General features: G+C 39.9%; 1 protein-coding gene across 1 annotated transcript in view; it reads left to right on the forward strand.

Annotated features, from left to right (window-relative positions):
- Lrp6 (LDL receptor related protein 6) overlaps positions 1 to 17,154 on the forward strand; it is a 120,582-nt gene that overhangs the window by 95,637 nt on the left and 7,791 nt on the right. Inside the window, exons 17-21 of the mRNA XM_085687252.2 lie at positions 1,235 to 1,360; positions 9,050 to 9,286; positions 10,889 to 10,999; positions 14,759 to 14,989; positions 16,086 to 16,222. Coding sequence (XP_085543378.1) covers positions 1,235 to 1,360; positions 9,050 to 9,286; positions 10,889 to 10,999; positions 14,759 to 14,989; positions 16,086 to 16,222 — 842 coding nt within the window. The remainder of the gene's footprint in view (positions 1 to 1,234; positions 1,361 to 9,049; positions 9,287 to 10,888; positions 11,000 to 14,758; positions 14,990 to 16,085; positions 16,223 to 17,154) is intronic.

The following is a 17,154-nucleotide window of genomic DNA, read 5'->3' on the forward strand; positions in this document are numbered from 1 at the left end:
TCAGTTCCATGTGATCCATCAAGTTTTTCCTTCTTCTGACTTTAATTTTCTACAAATTCTGTATTAAAATATGCTTTTAAAAGTGAAATAATTTTATCCTTTAGAAGTAAAAGTTCTTGGTTAAAATCTTTAGAAGTCTCAGTTTTAAAAATAAAACTATATAAGTGTCAACAATCACCCCTAGCAATTTTTCTAGTTCTATAAATCATTTTTTTTTATTATTTGGTGTTTTGAAACCAGGTCTTGTTGTGTGTTTTGGCTGGCCTGGAACTTGCTGTGTAAACAGTCCTGTTCTTAACTTATGGGCTCCTCCTGCCTCTGCTTCCCAAGTACTGGAATATAGGTACACGGCATTATGGCCAGCTAATATCTAAGTTAAAAAGTTAACATAAGCCCATCATAGCTAAATCTTATTCATTGTATTTCTTTCATAGTTTTATTCATCATCTAATTTAGCTTTGTTGCTGTTTATGCTGAGGATTGAACCCAGGGCGTCACTCATGCCAAGGACTCTTACATGAAGCACTTCTCCTAGCCCTTTATATAATCTTTTAACATGAAATATATATATCTATGGTATAGGAGGGTCTTCTTTTTATGTGTTGCTTTCATTGGTCAAATAAAGAAACTGTCTTGGCCTATTGATAGGCTAGCCCTTAGGTGGGTGGAGTAGACCGAACAGAATGCTGGGAGAAAGAAAACAGAGTCAGGCGGACGCCATGGCTCTCCTCTCCAAGACGGATGATGGTTAGACTCATGCCGGTAAACCACAGTCAAGTGGCGATACAGATTATTAGAAATAGGTTAATCTAATATGTGAGAGTTAACCAATAAGAGGCTAGATATAATGAGCCAGGCAGTGTTTAAATGAATACAGTTTCTATGTAATTATTTTGGGTAAAGCTATCCAGGAGCTGGGTGGCAGGAAATGCCCCCCCCTTTACAACATATCTACATAACATACTAGATGTTGTGCATACCTGTAATCTCAGTTTTAGAGGCTGAGATAAGAGGACCACTTGAACCTAAGAGTTTAAAACTAGCTCAGACAATAAAGACTCCTATCTTATTCCCCCTCCTCCGTGCAGTGGTTATACATAGATACTCTGTTATAGGTTGTACAGGAATAGAGTGTGGAATTACACTATATAGAAATAAAATCAGGACTTATTTTATATTTAAAATTGTTTGTGGTTCATAAGTCATTGATTTTGATAATTGCATTCTTTTCCAGGACAGCACCCTTGTGCCCAGGATAATGGTGGCTGTTCCCATATTTGCCTTGTAAAAGGGGATGGTACTACAAGATGCTCTTGCCCCATGCACCTAGTTCTGCTTCAGGATGAGCTGTCCTGTGGAGGTAAAGATGTTAAAATCCTTCTTGTGCAAGCCAAAATTCCACATCTTGATCTAGCTGTCTATGGCTAGGTAGTGAAATGGCTGTTTTTCCTGACTTAATTGGCCATTTGCATACTTACCAGACTTGGCTGCTTTCCTCTCTGTTCCCCCGACTTGTCCCTACTACTACAACCTCCAGTGATTACCATTTTGACAAACTCTATTTCTGTGTGTTTGAATTTTATACATTCCACATACAAATGTGATTGTGTGATGTATACTGTTTTGTGCCTTCCTTTTAATATACTTTCTCTAGGCTCATTTCTTTGTAGCAGATGGTAGGAGTTCCTCTTTTTTGTAAGTCAAATAGTATTTTATTATATATGTGTTGGTGATATTTTCAGCCTATGAATTATATTTTCTAATAACACAGTAGCTTCCCCACCAGAGGAAGATGAATTCACTCTGGTCTTTGCCCATTGAATTCTAAATTTTGTAGGTTATAGGTGTCATTGTTTGGAGTATGTCCAGTGAAAAGAATATCTATCCTTTTGTTCAAATCCATCAGGATATCCTGTTATTTTAAAAAAGAGCAAAAACAAAAATAAAAACTAGCAATAGAAGAAAATTAAAAACCCCTATGGTGTATATGTGTGCATGTATGTAGGGTTACACACATGCATGTTAAAATATGCGAGTGCAGAAGACAGCTTCAGTGTTTCTCTTCATCTTCCACTTTGAGATAAAGTGTCTGTTTATCACTGCTCTCCAGGCTGGTAGGCCTGTACGCTACTGGGGACTCTCCTGCCTACTTTCCACCTTCCATAGGCAAACTGGGTTTACAGATGCACACTACCACGGCCAGCCTCGTGTGGGTTATCACCTCAGGTCCTCATGTTCACACCTAGTGTGCCCTCTCCTCAGTGTGTAGTCACTCGTGACGCATAAAAATTGGTGTGCTCTTTTGTTAATTCATAGTGTGACAGTGCTGGGTACTGTGGTATTGTTCATACTTCTCATTAAGAAGTCCTCTTCCTGGAGATAATTCACAGTTAATTTTAATTGTAGCAAAACAATTGTAGCATGCTGTTACCTGCAAAAGTGCAATTTAAAAGAATCTAGTTTCTATTATTTGAAAAATTGTTAAATAAAGCAGCTGAATTAAAATTTTTTTAGTGCTGAGGATTGAACCTAGTAGTGTTCTACTGCTGAGCTTTATCTCCAGCCTAAGTTACTCGTGTAAGGGGGAAATGGGTTGTTATTTTGATTTGTTTGTTTCTTTGTAATACTGACTCACCTCCAGACCTTCATTTAGTATCTTACATGTTTCCCATTTTAAGGCCATATATTAATAGATTGTGGAGCTGTTGGGTTGGAATCTTTGACATTTTTTGAAATAAGAGTCTGACTTTGTTGTCCTGGCTAATCTCCACTGCCAGGCTTAATTGGTTCTCCTGTTTCAGCCTCCTTAATGACTGGGACCACACAGTCTCTGCCCCTGTACCTGGGATAAAAATCTTATTGCAGTGATGTTTTCTTTCTAGGAGTGTAGTTGAGCAACACAGCACTTGCAGTTCGTGTGAGGCCTTGGGTTCTGTTCTGAGCACTGCAGCTTACTACTAGGAAGTGTTTTCTTCTTTAAAGACAGTTTGTAAAGACATGCATTTCTTTACAGCAAGATTTAAAGAAAATATGTATTCAGAACATAAAAAGTAGTGATAAAACAGGATTGCAAATAAATTTTATCTTTCTGACTTTTTAAAGATACTTCTCAATAGCAGTGGCAATGTATTCTGCTTATGTTACAGAAACTTGAAGTTCAAGGTAGTGCATACAATTTGAGAACATGGGAGTGATTCTGATGCACACTTGACTATAATACCGAATCTCAGAATTTTTGTCACCAAAGATCTAGGCACACACGAAAACATAACATTCCATGATGTTACTTCAAGAGGAGGCAGAGCTACTTTGTGTGACTGAAAATCAGAATATTCTCTTCTGGAAGGAACTGACTGCTATAGGATGCTAGGGTGTTCCTCTTCAGAGACCTACTATGTACAGAAAACTTAAGCCCTAGAATTTGAAATAAAGGGAAGGAAAGAGGGAAACATTGCTAGGCGTGGAGTATGTGCTTGTAATTTCCTTGAAGAAGCTCTTACGAGTCTGAGGCTAGCTTGGACAACTTAGGGAGACATTATGTAAAAGGGAAAAGTTACTAGAACAAATAAATTAAGACAAAATAAAACCTTGCAGATTAATGTAGACATATTTAATACTGTTGAACTAGATACCGTTAAATGGTTAAATTGGTAAAACTTTGTTACATGTATTTTGTCACAGTTTAAAACATTCTGTTTCTATCCAGAACACTAGACTTGCTTTAAAATACAAATCCTGAGGAAATTTCTCACTGTGTTAACAGATGAAACTGAATCATGATCTCATTTTCCAATTAGATATCTTTTAAAGGGACATAATTTTTTGCTGATAAAGTACATTTTCTATTTGTATGTGAAACAAATAGCAAGTTAGAAAACTATACAGCTGTGTTGTCACCTGACCCAAGATCTGGAGTATTGCTGTTAAGAAAGTACTCTTGGGAGACGGCGGTCAGCCTAGACAATGTGAGAGCTCTTCTCAAAATAACAGCAACAGCAACAAAAACCAGTGGGAAAGAAAAGTCAGAGCAGTCCCAGAAGAAATGTGCACAGTGGTACATGCCTGAGATTCAGCACTGGGCCACAGAGTGAATTAGAATCTGGACTGGGCTCGTTACTGGGAACTTGTCTCAGTCCTCCAGTGCAGAGAAGAGAAGGGAAAGGAGGAGGCAGAGGGAGGGACGGAAGGAAAGGAAAGAAAGTGGGAAAAGAGGAAGGTGCCTGTGTGTGCTTGCTAGACAGTTCTCTAGTAAAAGCACCTGCTCTTCAGACTGTTGCTCCATACAGAGTTAGTTTCTTCAACATTATCAGTGGAATCATGACATGTAATCTTTTGGGCTTTAGATTCCCCTTACATAATATGTTTTTGAGATCCAATAATATATCAAATGTGTCAGCACTTTTTTGTTGCTGAGTCATAGTTGATTATGTAACACTACAGTTATATACAGTCTTTAAGTTATTGATTCCATAGTAGAAGTAAATGAAGCATAAAATCTAAACTTCTGTCCAGTTTTTGGAACATGATTTTATTTGAACTTGGCTTACCTCCCAACTTGCTCTCTAGTTTTATCTGACTTTTTTTTTTTTTTTTGAGTTTGATTGATGTCCACTCTGGCAAGTTCTCTTTCATTTTGCGTGTTTCTCCTCTTGTATAGTATCATCTTAATTTTTCATCAAGTGCACTTGGGTCCCTGTGAGACCTTGAATAGCTACTTTGGATTGCGGTCCTTGTTGCCAGTTTGCATATTAACACACTGGGACTATGTTGTAACTTATTTTGTTATTACTACCTGTCCCTATCTTAACTAATTCAGTTTTTTTTTAAGAATATAGGTCAGATTTTTATGCTTTTTAATTCTTCACACAATCTAGTAAGTTTTTGAAAGCATAATGAACTTTAAGAAAATAATCCCTCAGATTTACCACGTAAATTGTCCACCTATAGTCTGTATGAGTCTATTTTAAAGATGATGCATTTCTGGTTAGCGTATGATAAACTTGTGTATTTCTTAAAGAATTTACTAGCATATGTTTTAATGAAATCATAATATATTAAGTATGGAGGTGCAAACCTGAATCCCAGCATTCAGAAGGATGAGGTAGGATTATCTCCAACTCGAGACCGGCCTGGTCTGCACAGCAAACACTGAGGTGATAGAGTAATGAGACTCTAAAGATGACTCTGGTTCTACTCTTGTCCTTTTAAAGATCACCATCCCTTAGATGTATGGTAATTGTGTGTCCCTGAACAGTCACTTAGCCTTTCTGACTCAGTTTTCCCATTTGTAAAATAAGAAAATCATGTAACAGTAGTGGTTTTTATATTTTTACATCATTGTAAATTTGTGTATATTCTTTTAATGTTCTGCTAGATCTTCATGACTGCTTCTGTCTTGTTCTTCTGTAATACATAGTTTTGGTTGAGACATATGAAGAAAACTGGGCCCCACATAGATTGTTAGAAAACAGATTGTGCTAATGGCGTTTCCAGGGGTTGGAGAGATGTGCCTGTGCACTAGCAGTTCCCGTTCCCAGTACACACATAACAAGCTAGGGTGGATGTGCACATCTGTAACCCTGGGTATCAGAAGAAAGCTGAACCTACAGCTCATTGGACAGCCTGTCTCACAGAGTGATGAATGAAATACTTGGCATCAGCTGTTGGACTACCTGTACATATACCCACACGAACAGGCACACGTAGTAATGATAGCCTTTCCAAATAAAATGGCTGTTCATCTTGAGTTCTATACCAAATCTTGACAATCAGTAGTTTCTTGTAGGTTTGACTGAAACATTAATTTATATTTCTTTATTATATTGTGTGTTGAGCTAAGAATATAGCTCAGTGATAGATGCTCACCTGGTATAAGCAAAATCCTTGAGTTCTATTCCCAGTACTATCAAAGATGTATATATGCATATATATATATACATACACATATATACATATATATGCATGTGTATAGAAACACACATATGTTGTTTGTGTATGGCATGTACCTGTGGTGCCAGTTTAAGCTACTTGGTTGGTTGTGAATTATTTGAACCCAGAAGTTTAGTAGAAAAACATGAAACCTTGACTCTTAAAAAGAAAAGCAGGAGTGTGGGGGGTGCTCTAAGATGATGACTCAGTAGGTCACAGCATTTGCGGCACAAGCATGAGGCTTTTAAACACCCATGTAAAAAATAAATAAAATATAATAAATAAATAAGTAAAAAATAATAAGCATGGCTGTGTGTACTTGTGACCCTAGTGTTGTGGCCAGGTAGGCGATCAGTGAGGATTGCTGGCTACCAGTTTAGTGAGAGACTGTCTTACGCAGAGAGCAATAGAGCAAGACTCTCAACATCCTCCTCTGACCAGTACCTGTATATGCAGACAGAGGCTGCTTGTTCGATTCCTGATTACCCAGATGAGAATAATCACACAGAAACTATATTAATTACAACACTGTTTGGCCAATAGCTTAGGCATATTTCTAGCTAACTCTTACATCTTAAGTTAACCCATTCCTATTATTTTATATTTTTTCCATGAGGCTCATGGTTTACCTGTAAGGCTCTGAGGTATCTAACTCCTTCGGTAGCTACATGGCTTTTCCCTGACTCCACCTACTCTTTCTTGGTGTCTCTTCCAGCCTGACTATATTCTGCCCTGCTATATACTGAAGCAGCCTCTTTATTAACCAGTGGTAACAAAACATATTCATAGCATACAGAGGGGAATCCCACATCATCTATATAAACATGGACATACACTTGTACATGCATGCATATCCACAACAGAAGGGGAGGTATGGGGGAGGAAATGAAACGAAGGCTACATATGGTAGATTGTGCCTATAATCCCTGAATTTAGGAGGCTAAGCCAGGATTAATGTGAGTTTGAGCAAGCTTGAACTACAAAATGCGACACTGCCTCAACACCCCCTAACTCTACTCTTCCCCTGATGATGACTTTTATTGTTGTTATTATTGTTTGGGACAAGATCTCTTTATGCACCCCATGTGACTCATAAACTTGAAATCTTCAGTCTCCCAGTTGCCAAAATTGTTTATGAACAGCACCATGCCCAACAATGCCCATCTAGTTATTTTCTGTAGATTTTATAGTTTCAGAACTTAGTCCTTTGTAAGTATTAGAATTCCATTCAGAAGTCTCTAGAGGAGCTTGAGGTGGTTTATGTACTTGATGCTCTTTCAGAGAACCCAGGTTTGTTTTCTAGCCCCCTGTGGTAGCGTACTGCCATCTGTAACCACAGGTCTGGAGTAGCTGATGCTCTGGCTTCCATGGACTCCAGGAAACTGTGTACATACTTAGGTGCAGGCACCCACTCATACATAGAGAATGAGCAGAAGCCTTCAGATTTTGGCCTCTTTCATTATGCAGTATAAAAAGCTCACATTTGTTAGTGCTCACACCCTCACAAGAAGAATCTGTGTGTGCTGCTGAACTGTAGACGTTCAGTGTTACATTCAGATTTTCTAGAACTTGAATCTCTGATCCTAAGTTCCTGTTGTATGATTAGCTATAAAACCAGACATTAAAAAAAAAACAGACATTGTTTTTATTTGGTTTGTTTGGTAATAGGCTCATTCAGTTTTTTGTTAAATTCCTGCAAAACACCTGAGTGTGAGTACAGTTTCCTTGTAGGTCATTCTTTCAGATAAAAACAGTACTCCATTTTGATTTATGTTTACAGTGTGAGCAGATGCTTGCCTATTAAAACTAGTGTGGTTAGATCCTGCATAGATGTGCAGTATGAACTTAACATATACCTCCATTTTTCAACAATAATGAACTTGAGACTTGACTTTTTAACAATTAACATTTCACCATGAGTTTGTTTTGTTTTGTTTTATTTTCTTAAGAGAAAGGCTCTCATGTAGTCTAGGCTGCTCTGAAGCTCACTATGGATAAGGATGACCTTTAACTCCCGAGTGCTTTTCCTGAACCTCCAAAGTGCTGAGATCCCAGGAATGTGCTATCAATCAAGACCATCAAAAGCACTCCTAAGAGAAACTGGCCTTTTTTGCTCATTAAAGCCTTGATTTCTTGGCTGTGTGGCTTATGGGGACTCCCACTACGGTACAGCTGCCTTGAGTCTACTGAGGTCCCTGCAGCTTCACCCAGAATTTCTTCTGTAGCATCAGTGCAGATGTGAAAATTCAAATGCCACTTTAGAGTTATTACAAGCAGTTCTCACCTGTTTACTGCTCTGACTGGCAGTGGGATCTGGAGCAATGGAGCTGATAAATGAGGCAGACAAAAGTCTTATGCAGTGACCAACTTTATTCAGAGATCAGACAATTTATACTCCAAGGGTTAATGGAATCACATGAGTAAAGTGTCCAATTGCAAGGACAAGGCCACATACAACAGACAAGCCACATGTGTTGAACAAGCCACATGTGGCAGAAACATTTTTCCATAGAGGCATTTAAACAAATAACAATAGCCAGTTGTAATGAATAATCTGAAGTAAACTCACTCCTATCCACTACACCTGGAAAGGGCACAAAAACACATTCCAAGAACAATTTGATGTTTTTGAATAAACAGCTCACAAGACTCTTGTCTTGTTTTCTGGACGTTTTCTCACCAGTAGTCAGAGTTCCACTCACAGGACTCCACTCTTGTACTGTGTTCCAATACCCACTCAGTGGACCCAGTAAAAAGAAGAATAGAGATCTTCAGGGGGTTTTGAACAGGCTTTTGAGAATCTTAGAGCTTGGAAAAAAATGTTCATTCTAGGCTAACTTTAAAATGCTTGGAAGTTGGTAGTCATAATGATCACTCCTGGTGGTGTGTGAGGTCAGTGAGTTGCAGATATTTTGTTCCTGTTCAGACTGTAATTACAAGAAAATAAGTCAGTGTTTTTATAGGTTACTGCCTCTGAATGAATGATTAGATGAGTAGACTACAAATCCTCTTTATTGTAAAATGCTCTATGTTTATTTTTAATGAGCTCCGCTTGGCTATAAATGTTTGTACTTATGTGTGACCACTGTTCTTGTTATTCTCTCCCTTTGTTCATTTGAAGAACCTCCAACATGTTCTCCTCAGCAGTTCACTTGCTTCACTGGGGACATTGACTGTATCCCTGTGGCTTGGCGGTGTGATGGGTTTACTGAATGTGAAGATCACAGTGATGAACTCAATTGTCCCGTGTGCTCAGAGTCTCAATTCCAGTGTGCCAGTGGGCAGTGTATTGATGGTGCCCTTCGATGCAATGGTGATGCAAACTGCCAGGATAAGTCAGACGAGAAGAATTGTGAAGGTATCAAGAATTCCTTGATGCTTGGTTTATACTTTCTTTGCATCAAATTATTTGAAATTCATTTTTTCTCAGTAGATTTGGGTTTTATATTTATGGCATGAACATTATACATGTTGCTAATTATTTGAACCATTTGATATGTGCAAGGTCCTGCAAATTATATGTACTCATTTTGCTACTTTATTGAAATGCCCGGGTGGTGAATATCTTTTTTACTTTTTGTGGCTGTGATAAAACATTATGACCAAGGGCATCTTAAAGAATAAAGAGTTTATTTTGGCTTAAGGTTCCAGAGGGAGAGCCCATGAAGGCAGGGAAGCTGGGAGATCACATAATCTACCTCAAGAAACCAAGCGGAGGGAGCAAACTGGAAGTGGGTGAGAGTGTAAGCTCAGAAAGCCCATCCCCAGTGATGTACTTCCTCCAGGAAAGCTGCAGCTCCCCATAATCTCCCAAAAGAGCTCCACCAACTAAGGACCAAGTGTTTAAATATGTGAACCTGAGATGGAGCACTGCTCGTTCAAACCTCCACAGTGGACATTTTTTTTTTTATATAAAGAAAAGAGGTCTGTTTAGATCACAGTTCTGCGGTGTCAAGGGCATGTTGTGGAATATTACCTTAATATGTAAAGTTGAGTTACATTTGTTTATGTTGCAGCATATTACTTTAATTATGTAAAGGTTTGTTTGTGCTGCATTTGTTTAGTGATGTAAAGATGTGTTGCTTTGCCTGCCTGAGGCACCTGATTGATCTGATAGAAAACTGAATGACCAATAGCTAGGCAGTAGAGGGGTAGGCGGGGCTGGTGGGCACAGAGAATAAGGAGGAAGAGGAATCTAGTCTCAGGAAGAGAGAGAAGGGGGAGAGAATGAGGGAGAGAGAGGGAGTTTCCCGGGGCCAGACAGCTAGTTAGCCACCAGCCAGACATGGAATAGGGTATACAGAATAAAAGAAAGGTAAAAGGCCCCAACGTAAAACATAGATGAAGAGGAACAGGTTAATTTAAGTTTAAAAATGCTAGCCAGAAGCAAACCTAAACTAAGACTAAGCATCCATTGTTGGTAATAAGCCTCTGTGTCATGATTTGGGGGCTGGCAGTCAGAGAAAGCCTGCTACCAGGGCTTGTGATGGCTTTGGTTGGGCTCTGGTGAAAATCTCGTGGCAGGTGGCAGCACAGTAGCGGGAGCACTTAGGAGATTATAGGCATGTTTCAGTTAGAAGCCACAGTGAGAGGAGGTGTCAGGGTTCTTGTTCTTTTAAAAATGTGTGGGTATTTTGCCTTCATGTTTGTCTGTGTACCTGTGACCCTAGTACTTGAGGAGGCCAGAAGAGGGTGTCAGATCCCTTGGAGTTAGAATTATAGATGGTTACGAGCCTCCATAGCTGCCAGTGCTCTTTAACCACGGGCCATCTCACCAGCCCCAGGCTTGCTCGTTTATACAACAGATTTTCTTAAGAACTGACTCGGGTACGTGGAGAGCTACCGGATACATTCTGTGTCTAAGCCTGATATGTTTTTAGAGTAGATTTAGAAAGCATTTGACTCTTGATAGAATTTTTCTTCACACTGTGCTAAAAATAAAACTCTGTTCTTTTTCTAGTGCTTTGTTTAATTGATCAGTTCCGCTGTGCCAATGGCCAGTGTGTCGGAAAGCACAAGAAATGCGACCACAGCGTGGACTGCAGTGACAAATCCGATGAACTGGACTGCTGTAAGTAGGAAGGAAGCTTGCAAATTGTTCTCAAGGGAGAATTTGAAGGATACCTTGTAGCACAAATTCTAACTGTTCTTAATAATAAAACCTTGGAGTCAGCTATTGGGGTGAAAGCTGAGAGATGAGCGAAGCAGTGCAGCCACCACTAGAGAGACCTTTTACCTCCATCAGTGCTCAGACTGCAGGAGCACTTCTGTCTCTGCGAGTCCTCAGAATGCATCTCCAGATGCCGCCTCAGACTGCCCTGAACTCCTGTCTCCTTCTGCATTACATTCCTCTCTTCACCCACATCACTCCACCTCACTGAGTCCTGAGATCAAACGTGTGCCACCACTGCCTGGCCTCTAGATCTTCAGGCAACTCAGTCTTCAGGCAAACACGAACAAAATACTACATTACCCCCCCTTTTGTATTTTACTTAAAATCTAGATTTCCATATGTGGAACACTTATGCTAGTTATTTGTGCCAAAGATATTTTCTGTTTTGCTTTTAATAATTGTTTAAGGACAGTAGTTTCTTTGTGCACAGAGATAGTAAAACACCAGGAAAACAACAACAACAACAACAACAACAAAACATTGCTCTGCCACAGCTAAAGTCACAGAATTCTCAGGTAATTTAGATACATGGAAATTAATTGCTAATCCAAACTTCATTCCGAACATTAGTTTGTGTTTAGATGTTTTCTTGAAGTGTTTCTACCAGTTTTTCAGGCTCTAGAATTTAAATGCTTTCTTCTTCCTCCTTTCTTGCCATCCTTTCTCCCTCATTGCCTCTGACTGCTTGCCTGCCTCTCTTCTTCCTTGCCTCCCTCTGAGCTAGCCCCCCCCCACTAATGCCGAGCTGTAACAGAGTCACATAAGCACTAGCACAAAGGAGGAGGCAACCACCTATTTAGGAATGAAAATGGAGTACATGAAGAAAGCTTCTTAGAAAAACGATATTTGAGATCGATGTTGATGAATGAAAGCGTGGTTTCTGCAGATAAGTAGAGATGCTATGTTCTGTTTAGTGCCAGGAAGGTGTGAAACCAGTCAGCCTTCTGGAACTGGGTAAATGGGATCGCTGCCTTGGCTGTGTCTTGGGTGTGTCACCAAGAGAGAATAGTAGCATAGATCATGAAGGTGATATTCCACTCACAGTTCAAAATCACTGATATTTCTAAGAACAGGCTAAGGTGGGAACATGAAAGCCAAGGCTTGTAAAATATGTAATAGTAAAGAGGTAATAGGATTGTAGGCAGAGCATCTATTAGGCTGTTTGCATTTTTTTTTTGACCACATCAAAAGAAGTATAAAGGTGAGATGCATGTGTAGAGAAACAGGTGTCCTGCAGTGGCTTTTATGCACATGAAGTACACTACATCTTGATTTTTCTGTTTCCTTTATTTTAAATGCTGGTTATAACCCACTAAATTGTTTCCTCCATCTTCTAATGGTTTGCAGTCTGTAATTGAAAATGCTCAGGAGGCTTTTGTGGTTCTGACTGAAGATGATCTAGATCAGGAGAAGCAGAAAGGCTGGAAAAGGAAGGCTGGGTTTCCATTATTGCAGAGACAGAAGGGTTGGCAACCACTTAGATACAGTTGGCAATTTTGAGTTGACCCACAGGTACCTCACAGTGTGACTGGGGTCATTAACCAGGATTTGCAGCAGGAACTAAACACTGAAGTACCATAACATTTGTGGTGTAGGAGTAATGCTTGGTTAATGCGGTGCTGCTTGCTGTCTCTGTTTTAAATTTAAATGGCTTTCACAGGCATACACTTTACAGCTTGCCAAGGCCATGCCAGTTTTTATTGTTCTTAATTGGTCTACCAGTTATTATCTCTTTACCTCTGGATCTGGGATAGGTGGTGATAACAGTGAGCTCAGTTTGGGATATCTTACATTAAAGGTAATGATGGGCTGTCCCATTAATACTGTTAGGAAATTGGTTGAGTAGGTGTATGGCTCAGGAAGGTATTTGTCACTCTTTAGATTATTGATGGTAATTAATGTAACATGAGAGGACTGGGCCACTTGTTTGTGTTTTCCATCCTGCCCGGCCCCCCAGCTGTTTAGCCCCAGAGAAGAATCACACACAAGATCTCTATAAGTTATAAAGCTGATTGGCCCGTTAGGTCAGGCTTCTTACTGGCTAACTCTCACATCTTGATTAACCCATTTTTCTGATCTATGTTAGCCATGTGGCTCGGTACCTTTTTCAGCGGGGCAGCTCACATCCTGCTGCTTCGGTGATCTGGGCAGGAGTGTGTGGAATCATCTTCTTCCTCCCCAGAATTCTCCTGCTCGCCTTGCATCATTTCCACTTCCTGTCTGGTTTTCCCACCTACACCTCCTGCCTGGCCAATCAGCGTTTATTTAAAACATGATTGACAGAATACAGACAATTCTCCCGCAATTAAAGCTATGATAATGGATGAAATCTCCTGAGAGTAGAGGAGGAAGCAAGTAAGTAGTAATAAATCAGGGAGGCACGCACGAATAACAGCAGGAATAATCAGAGCTAGTAAGTAGAGCGGAGCATGGCTGTAACACGACCCCAGCACTAGGGAGTCAGGGGAGGGTCAACACTTCAGCTACATAGTGGGATTGAAGCCAATCTCCAATCAACCTGGACTAGGTGATACCCCATATCAAAAAAAAAAAAAAATAAACAAATAGTAAAATTAGGAGAGTGGTGTCTTCCATAGTGAGCAGAAACTGTTTAAAAGAAAGCAGGAGCCCAGTCTGTTGACCATGCAGAGAGGTCTGTGAGATGAAGAGTCTCTTGAATATGGCAAATCGGAGAGCTCTTAGCCTCTGTGGGCCATTTCCCTGCAGTGGTGAGGGAGGAAGCCTGCCATCAGCAGTATGTCCCAGAGACCAGCAGTGTGGGGCAGAAATGCCAAGGAAGGGTTAGTCTTTCCTGAAGTTTGGCACTGGGGAGGAATATCAAGGCATAGAAGAGAATACAGAAGTTATGGTAGCTGGCAAGGACTAAAGAGAGCATGTGCTTTAGATCCCACAGGCTAAGTGTGGGACTGACGGCCACAATAGGCAACTTAGTGCTGTCATTGGTAAGTTTAGCTACACAGGTGGGAGGTTTGACAGAAAGCAGAAAGTGTTTTAAAGGGTCTTCATTATGAGATTATCTATGGGTTAACTAGTCAGAATGCAAGAATTCTCCCTTCTGAATAATAAAGTGGGCGCTTCTTACTCTTTTCATGCCTTCTGATTCTTAAAGACTCAAGTAGCCAGGAATCCAGGAAGGTAGGTGTGCTGGGCAGGATCCTTCTCCAGTTCTCTGGCCTTGCTGAGTCCTCTTGTAGTCAAGTTAGAGACCTGTGTGTATGCTCTCAGGCAGCCAGGGCCCTGAGGACAGTGGAGATTGGATCTAAGTGCATGACTCGTCTGCGGTTTACAGGCACCTTCACTAGACCTCAGTGGCACTAGTTCCGGCTGCTTTTGGCTTTCCCACCACTCCACAGAGAACATTTTGGTGACTTCTCCAGGCCTGTCTCTTCAGGCCTGAAGTTTGCAGTGAGACACTTCTTGGCCTGTTGTCGTCATTTAACAGCAGCTTCTTTAAATTTGTTTAAATTAAATGATGCTATTTAATTCGTATTTTTATGTGGTGTGATATATATATATATATTTATGTCAACTGTATATAGTTTGATCTATCAACATATTTTTATTTTTGCATTCTTTTATTGCTATTTTGAATGTATATTTGTTTTTCCATTAGATAACTAGTATTTTTCATTTTAGATCCAACAGAAGAGCCAGCACCACAGGCCACCAACACAGTCGGTTCAGTTATTGGAGTAATTGTCACCATATTTGTATCTGGAACCATATACTTTATCTGCCAAAGGATGCTGTGTCCTCGTATGAAGGGAGATGGGGAGACTATGACTAATGACTATGTGGTTCATGGCCCAGCTTCTGTGCCCCTTGGTTATGTTCCTCACCCAAGCTCTCTGTCAGGATCTCTTCCAGGTAAGTGAAGACTAGTTTGTGAGAATCTGGTTTTGTCCAGTTTAAGCTCTAAAAAAATTACTGAATTTCTATTGTGGAAAAAAGACATGCCTAGGATTAAAAACTAGATAACTTTGGGTTTAAGAACTTGTGAGAGTGAATTTTTTTTTTAATTTTTACACTGTCTCTCTATACAGAAAGACTTAGGTATAACTTTGCCAGCTTCAGGCCTCTGACTGCATTGTGGGACTACACTATATTGAAAGCAAGTCAACCAATGCTTTGGTGAATACCTACAATTTAATTTCACCACTGGGGACCTGAGGCTGTTGACTCTAGGAATAAAGGAATCCAAAGACAGATCAGTTTGCTTTCCACAAACAAGGATTTTGGAAATAGCTGATTGAAAGGGAAGGAACATACTCCCCTCTGCCTTCTCCTGACCTAATATGGTGACAGTGGTGTGAGGTTGGTTAAAACACTGAGTCTGTTGGGTAGTAAATCTTTTCCCAGTGTTTTGTGGTACCTTTGATGAAAAAAATCTTGCCTTTTAATGAGTATGGAGGAGATGTCTGACCTCTGAAAATAGGAATTTACTGTGGTTGTAACTCTCAAGTAAACAGCTGTAATCTTTCAGCTGGTGAATGATGGTGCTCCCCTGTTGCCATCCCTATTTCCAGTAAGTGGAAATGGAAATTTACTTGGAACAAGTAGAACCTTCTCTTTAACATTAGTAGTTTTGAGTGTCTTTTGTGCATCAGCTTCTGTCTTTAGAAGGCTTTGCTTTCTTTGGAGCTCATCTGTTGGTTTAATCTGCCCTGGTTCACAGTCTTCATCCTCAGTCCTTTCCTTAAGTCTTCTGGGACAAACTCTCACTCTGCAGGGCTCTGTTTCCTCTGACAGGGCCAGGTGGGAGCGGCTTGGCCTTAACCCGAAGCCAGCTCTGAATGGAGCTTTCACTTCAACATTCGTTTCCCTTCTCATGAACTCTTTACAGATATTATTAGGAAAAGAGGGCATAAATCATTTTAGTTGGACTGCTTGTAACTTCAATATTGATTAGTTACTTCCTATATCTTTGTAGATTTTACTCAGCTTTCATTTTCATCTCCTTCAGGAATGTCTCGAGGAAAATCAATGATCAGTTCCCTCAGTATCATGGGGGGGAGCAGTGGGCCTCCCTACGACCGAGCACACGTCACTGGAGCATCGTCAAGTAGTTCTTCAAGCACCAAAGGCACTTACTTCCCTGCAGTAAGCAGTCTGCTTTTGCTTTGTTTGTCTTTCACTGTTAAAATACATAGCGTGTTAAATTAATTCATATAAATGTGGGTACTCAGTGATGGTAATGTGAAAATAGTTGTTAATGTAGGGTTTAAGTACATAGGAGTCAGTGAGAATTCACCACCACTGCCCTGTGCTTAAATCTTTTAAGTTTACTCTGTAATAATAAGCATAGTTGAAAACATTATAATAATTTCACAATTCAAATAAAAATTAAACCACTAAGGTACCAAACAGACTTTGGACTTTTCATTTGTAACCCACTAAAAGAAACATGTAGGTGAGGAGGTAGTTTAGTCTGTAAAATGCTTGTCTCGCAGGCAAGAGAACCTGCATTCCATCCCCAGCACCAAGATAAAAAGCTGGGCCTGGTTTATAATCCCAGAATTGCAGAAGTGGGGACAGGAGGATCCCTGGAGTGCACTGGCCAGCCCATCTAGACTAGTTAGTGCACGCCAGACTAATGAGAGCCTTAAAGGAGGTGAGCAGTGTTCCTGAGAAGGACATTTATGGTTCCCTTTCGCCTTCAGTTGCATGCATGCATGCTCTTGTACCTACATGTATAAAAATAAAATTTAAGAGAAACACATTAAAATCCCACTTAAATTAATAATTTTTCTACAGACATGGAAACATTGTGTTTAAAAAAAATTAGAGCCTGTCAGTGCCAAACAAGCCAGTGATGGGGGGGTGACAGGTTTTTTGTTTTTTGTTTTTTTTCCCTTACCTCTTGTTTGGGATAAAGAACTTGTGACCTAGGAAATGGGAGCCACAGTCTTGAAGTGCTATTTAGGTAGTTGTTTTGAAAAGAAGAATATGCTGATAGTGTAATGGAAAAGAATAGACAGAAAGATGAAAAGGTAGAAGATAAAGATTTTTTACATCTATATCTCTGTAAAGTT

The sequence above is a fragment of the Myodes glareolus genome, chromosome 3, assembly GCF_982192425.1.
Source record: "Myodes glareolus chromosome 3, mMyoGla1.1, whole genome shotgun sequence".
In the NCBI taxonomy this organism is placed as follows: Eukaryota; Metazoa; Chordata; class Mammalia; order Rodentia; family Cricetidae; genus Myodes; species Myodes glareolus.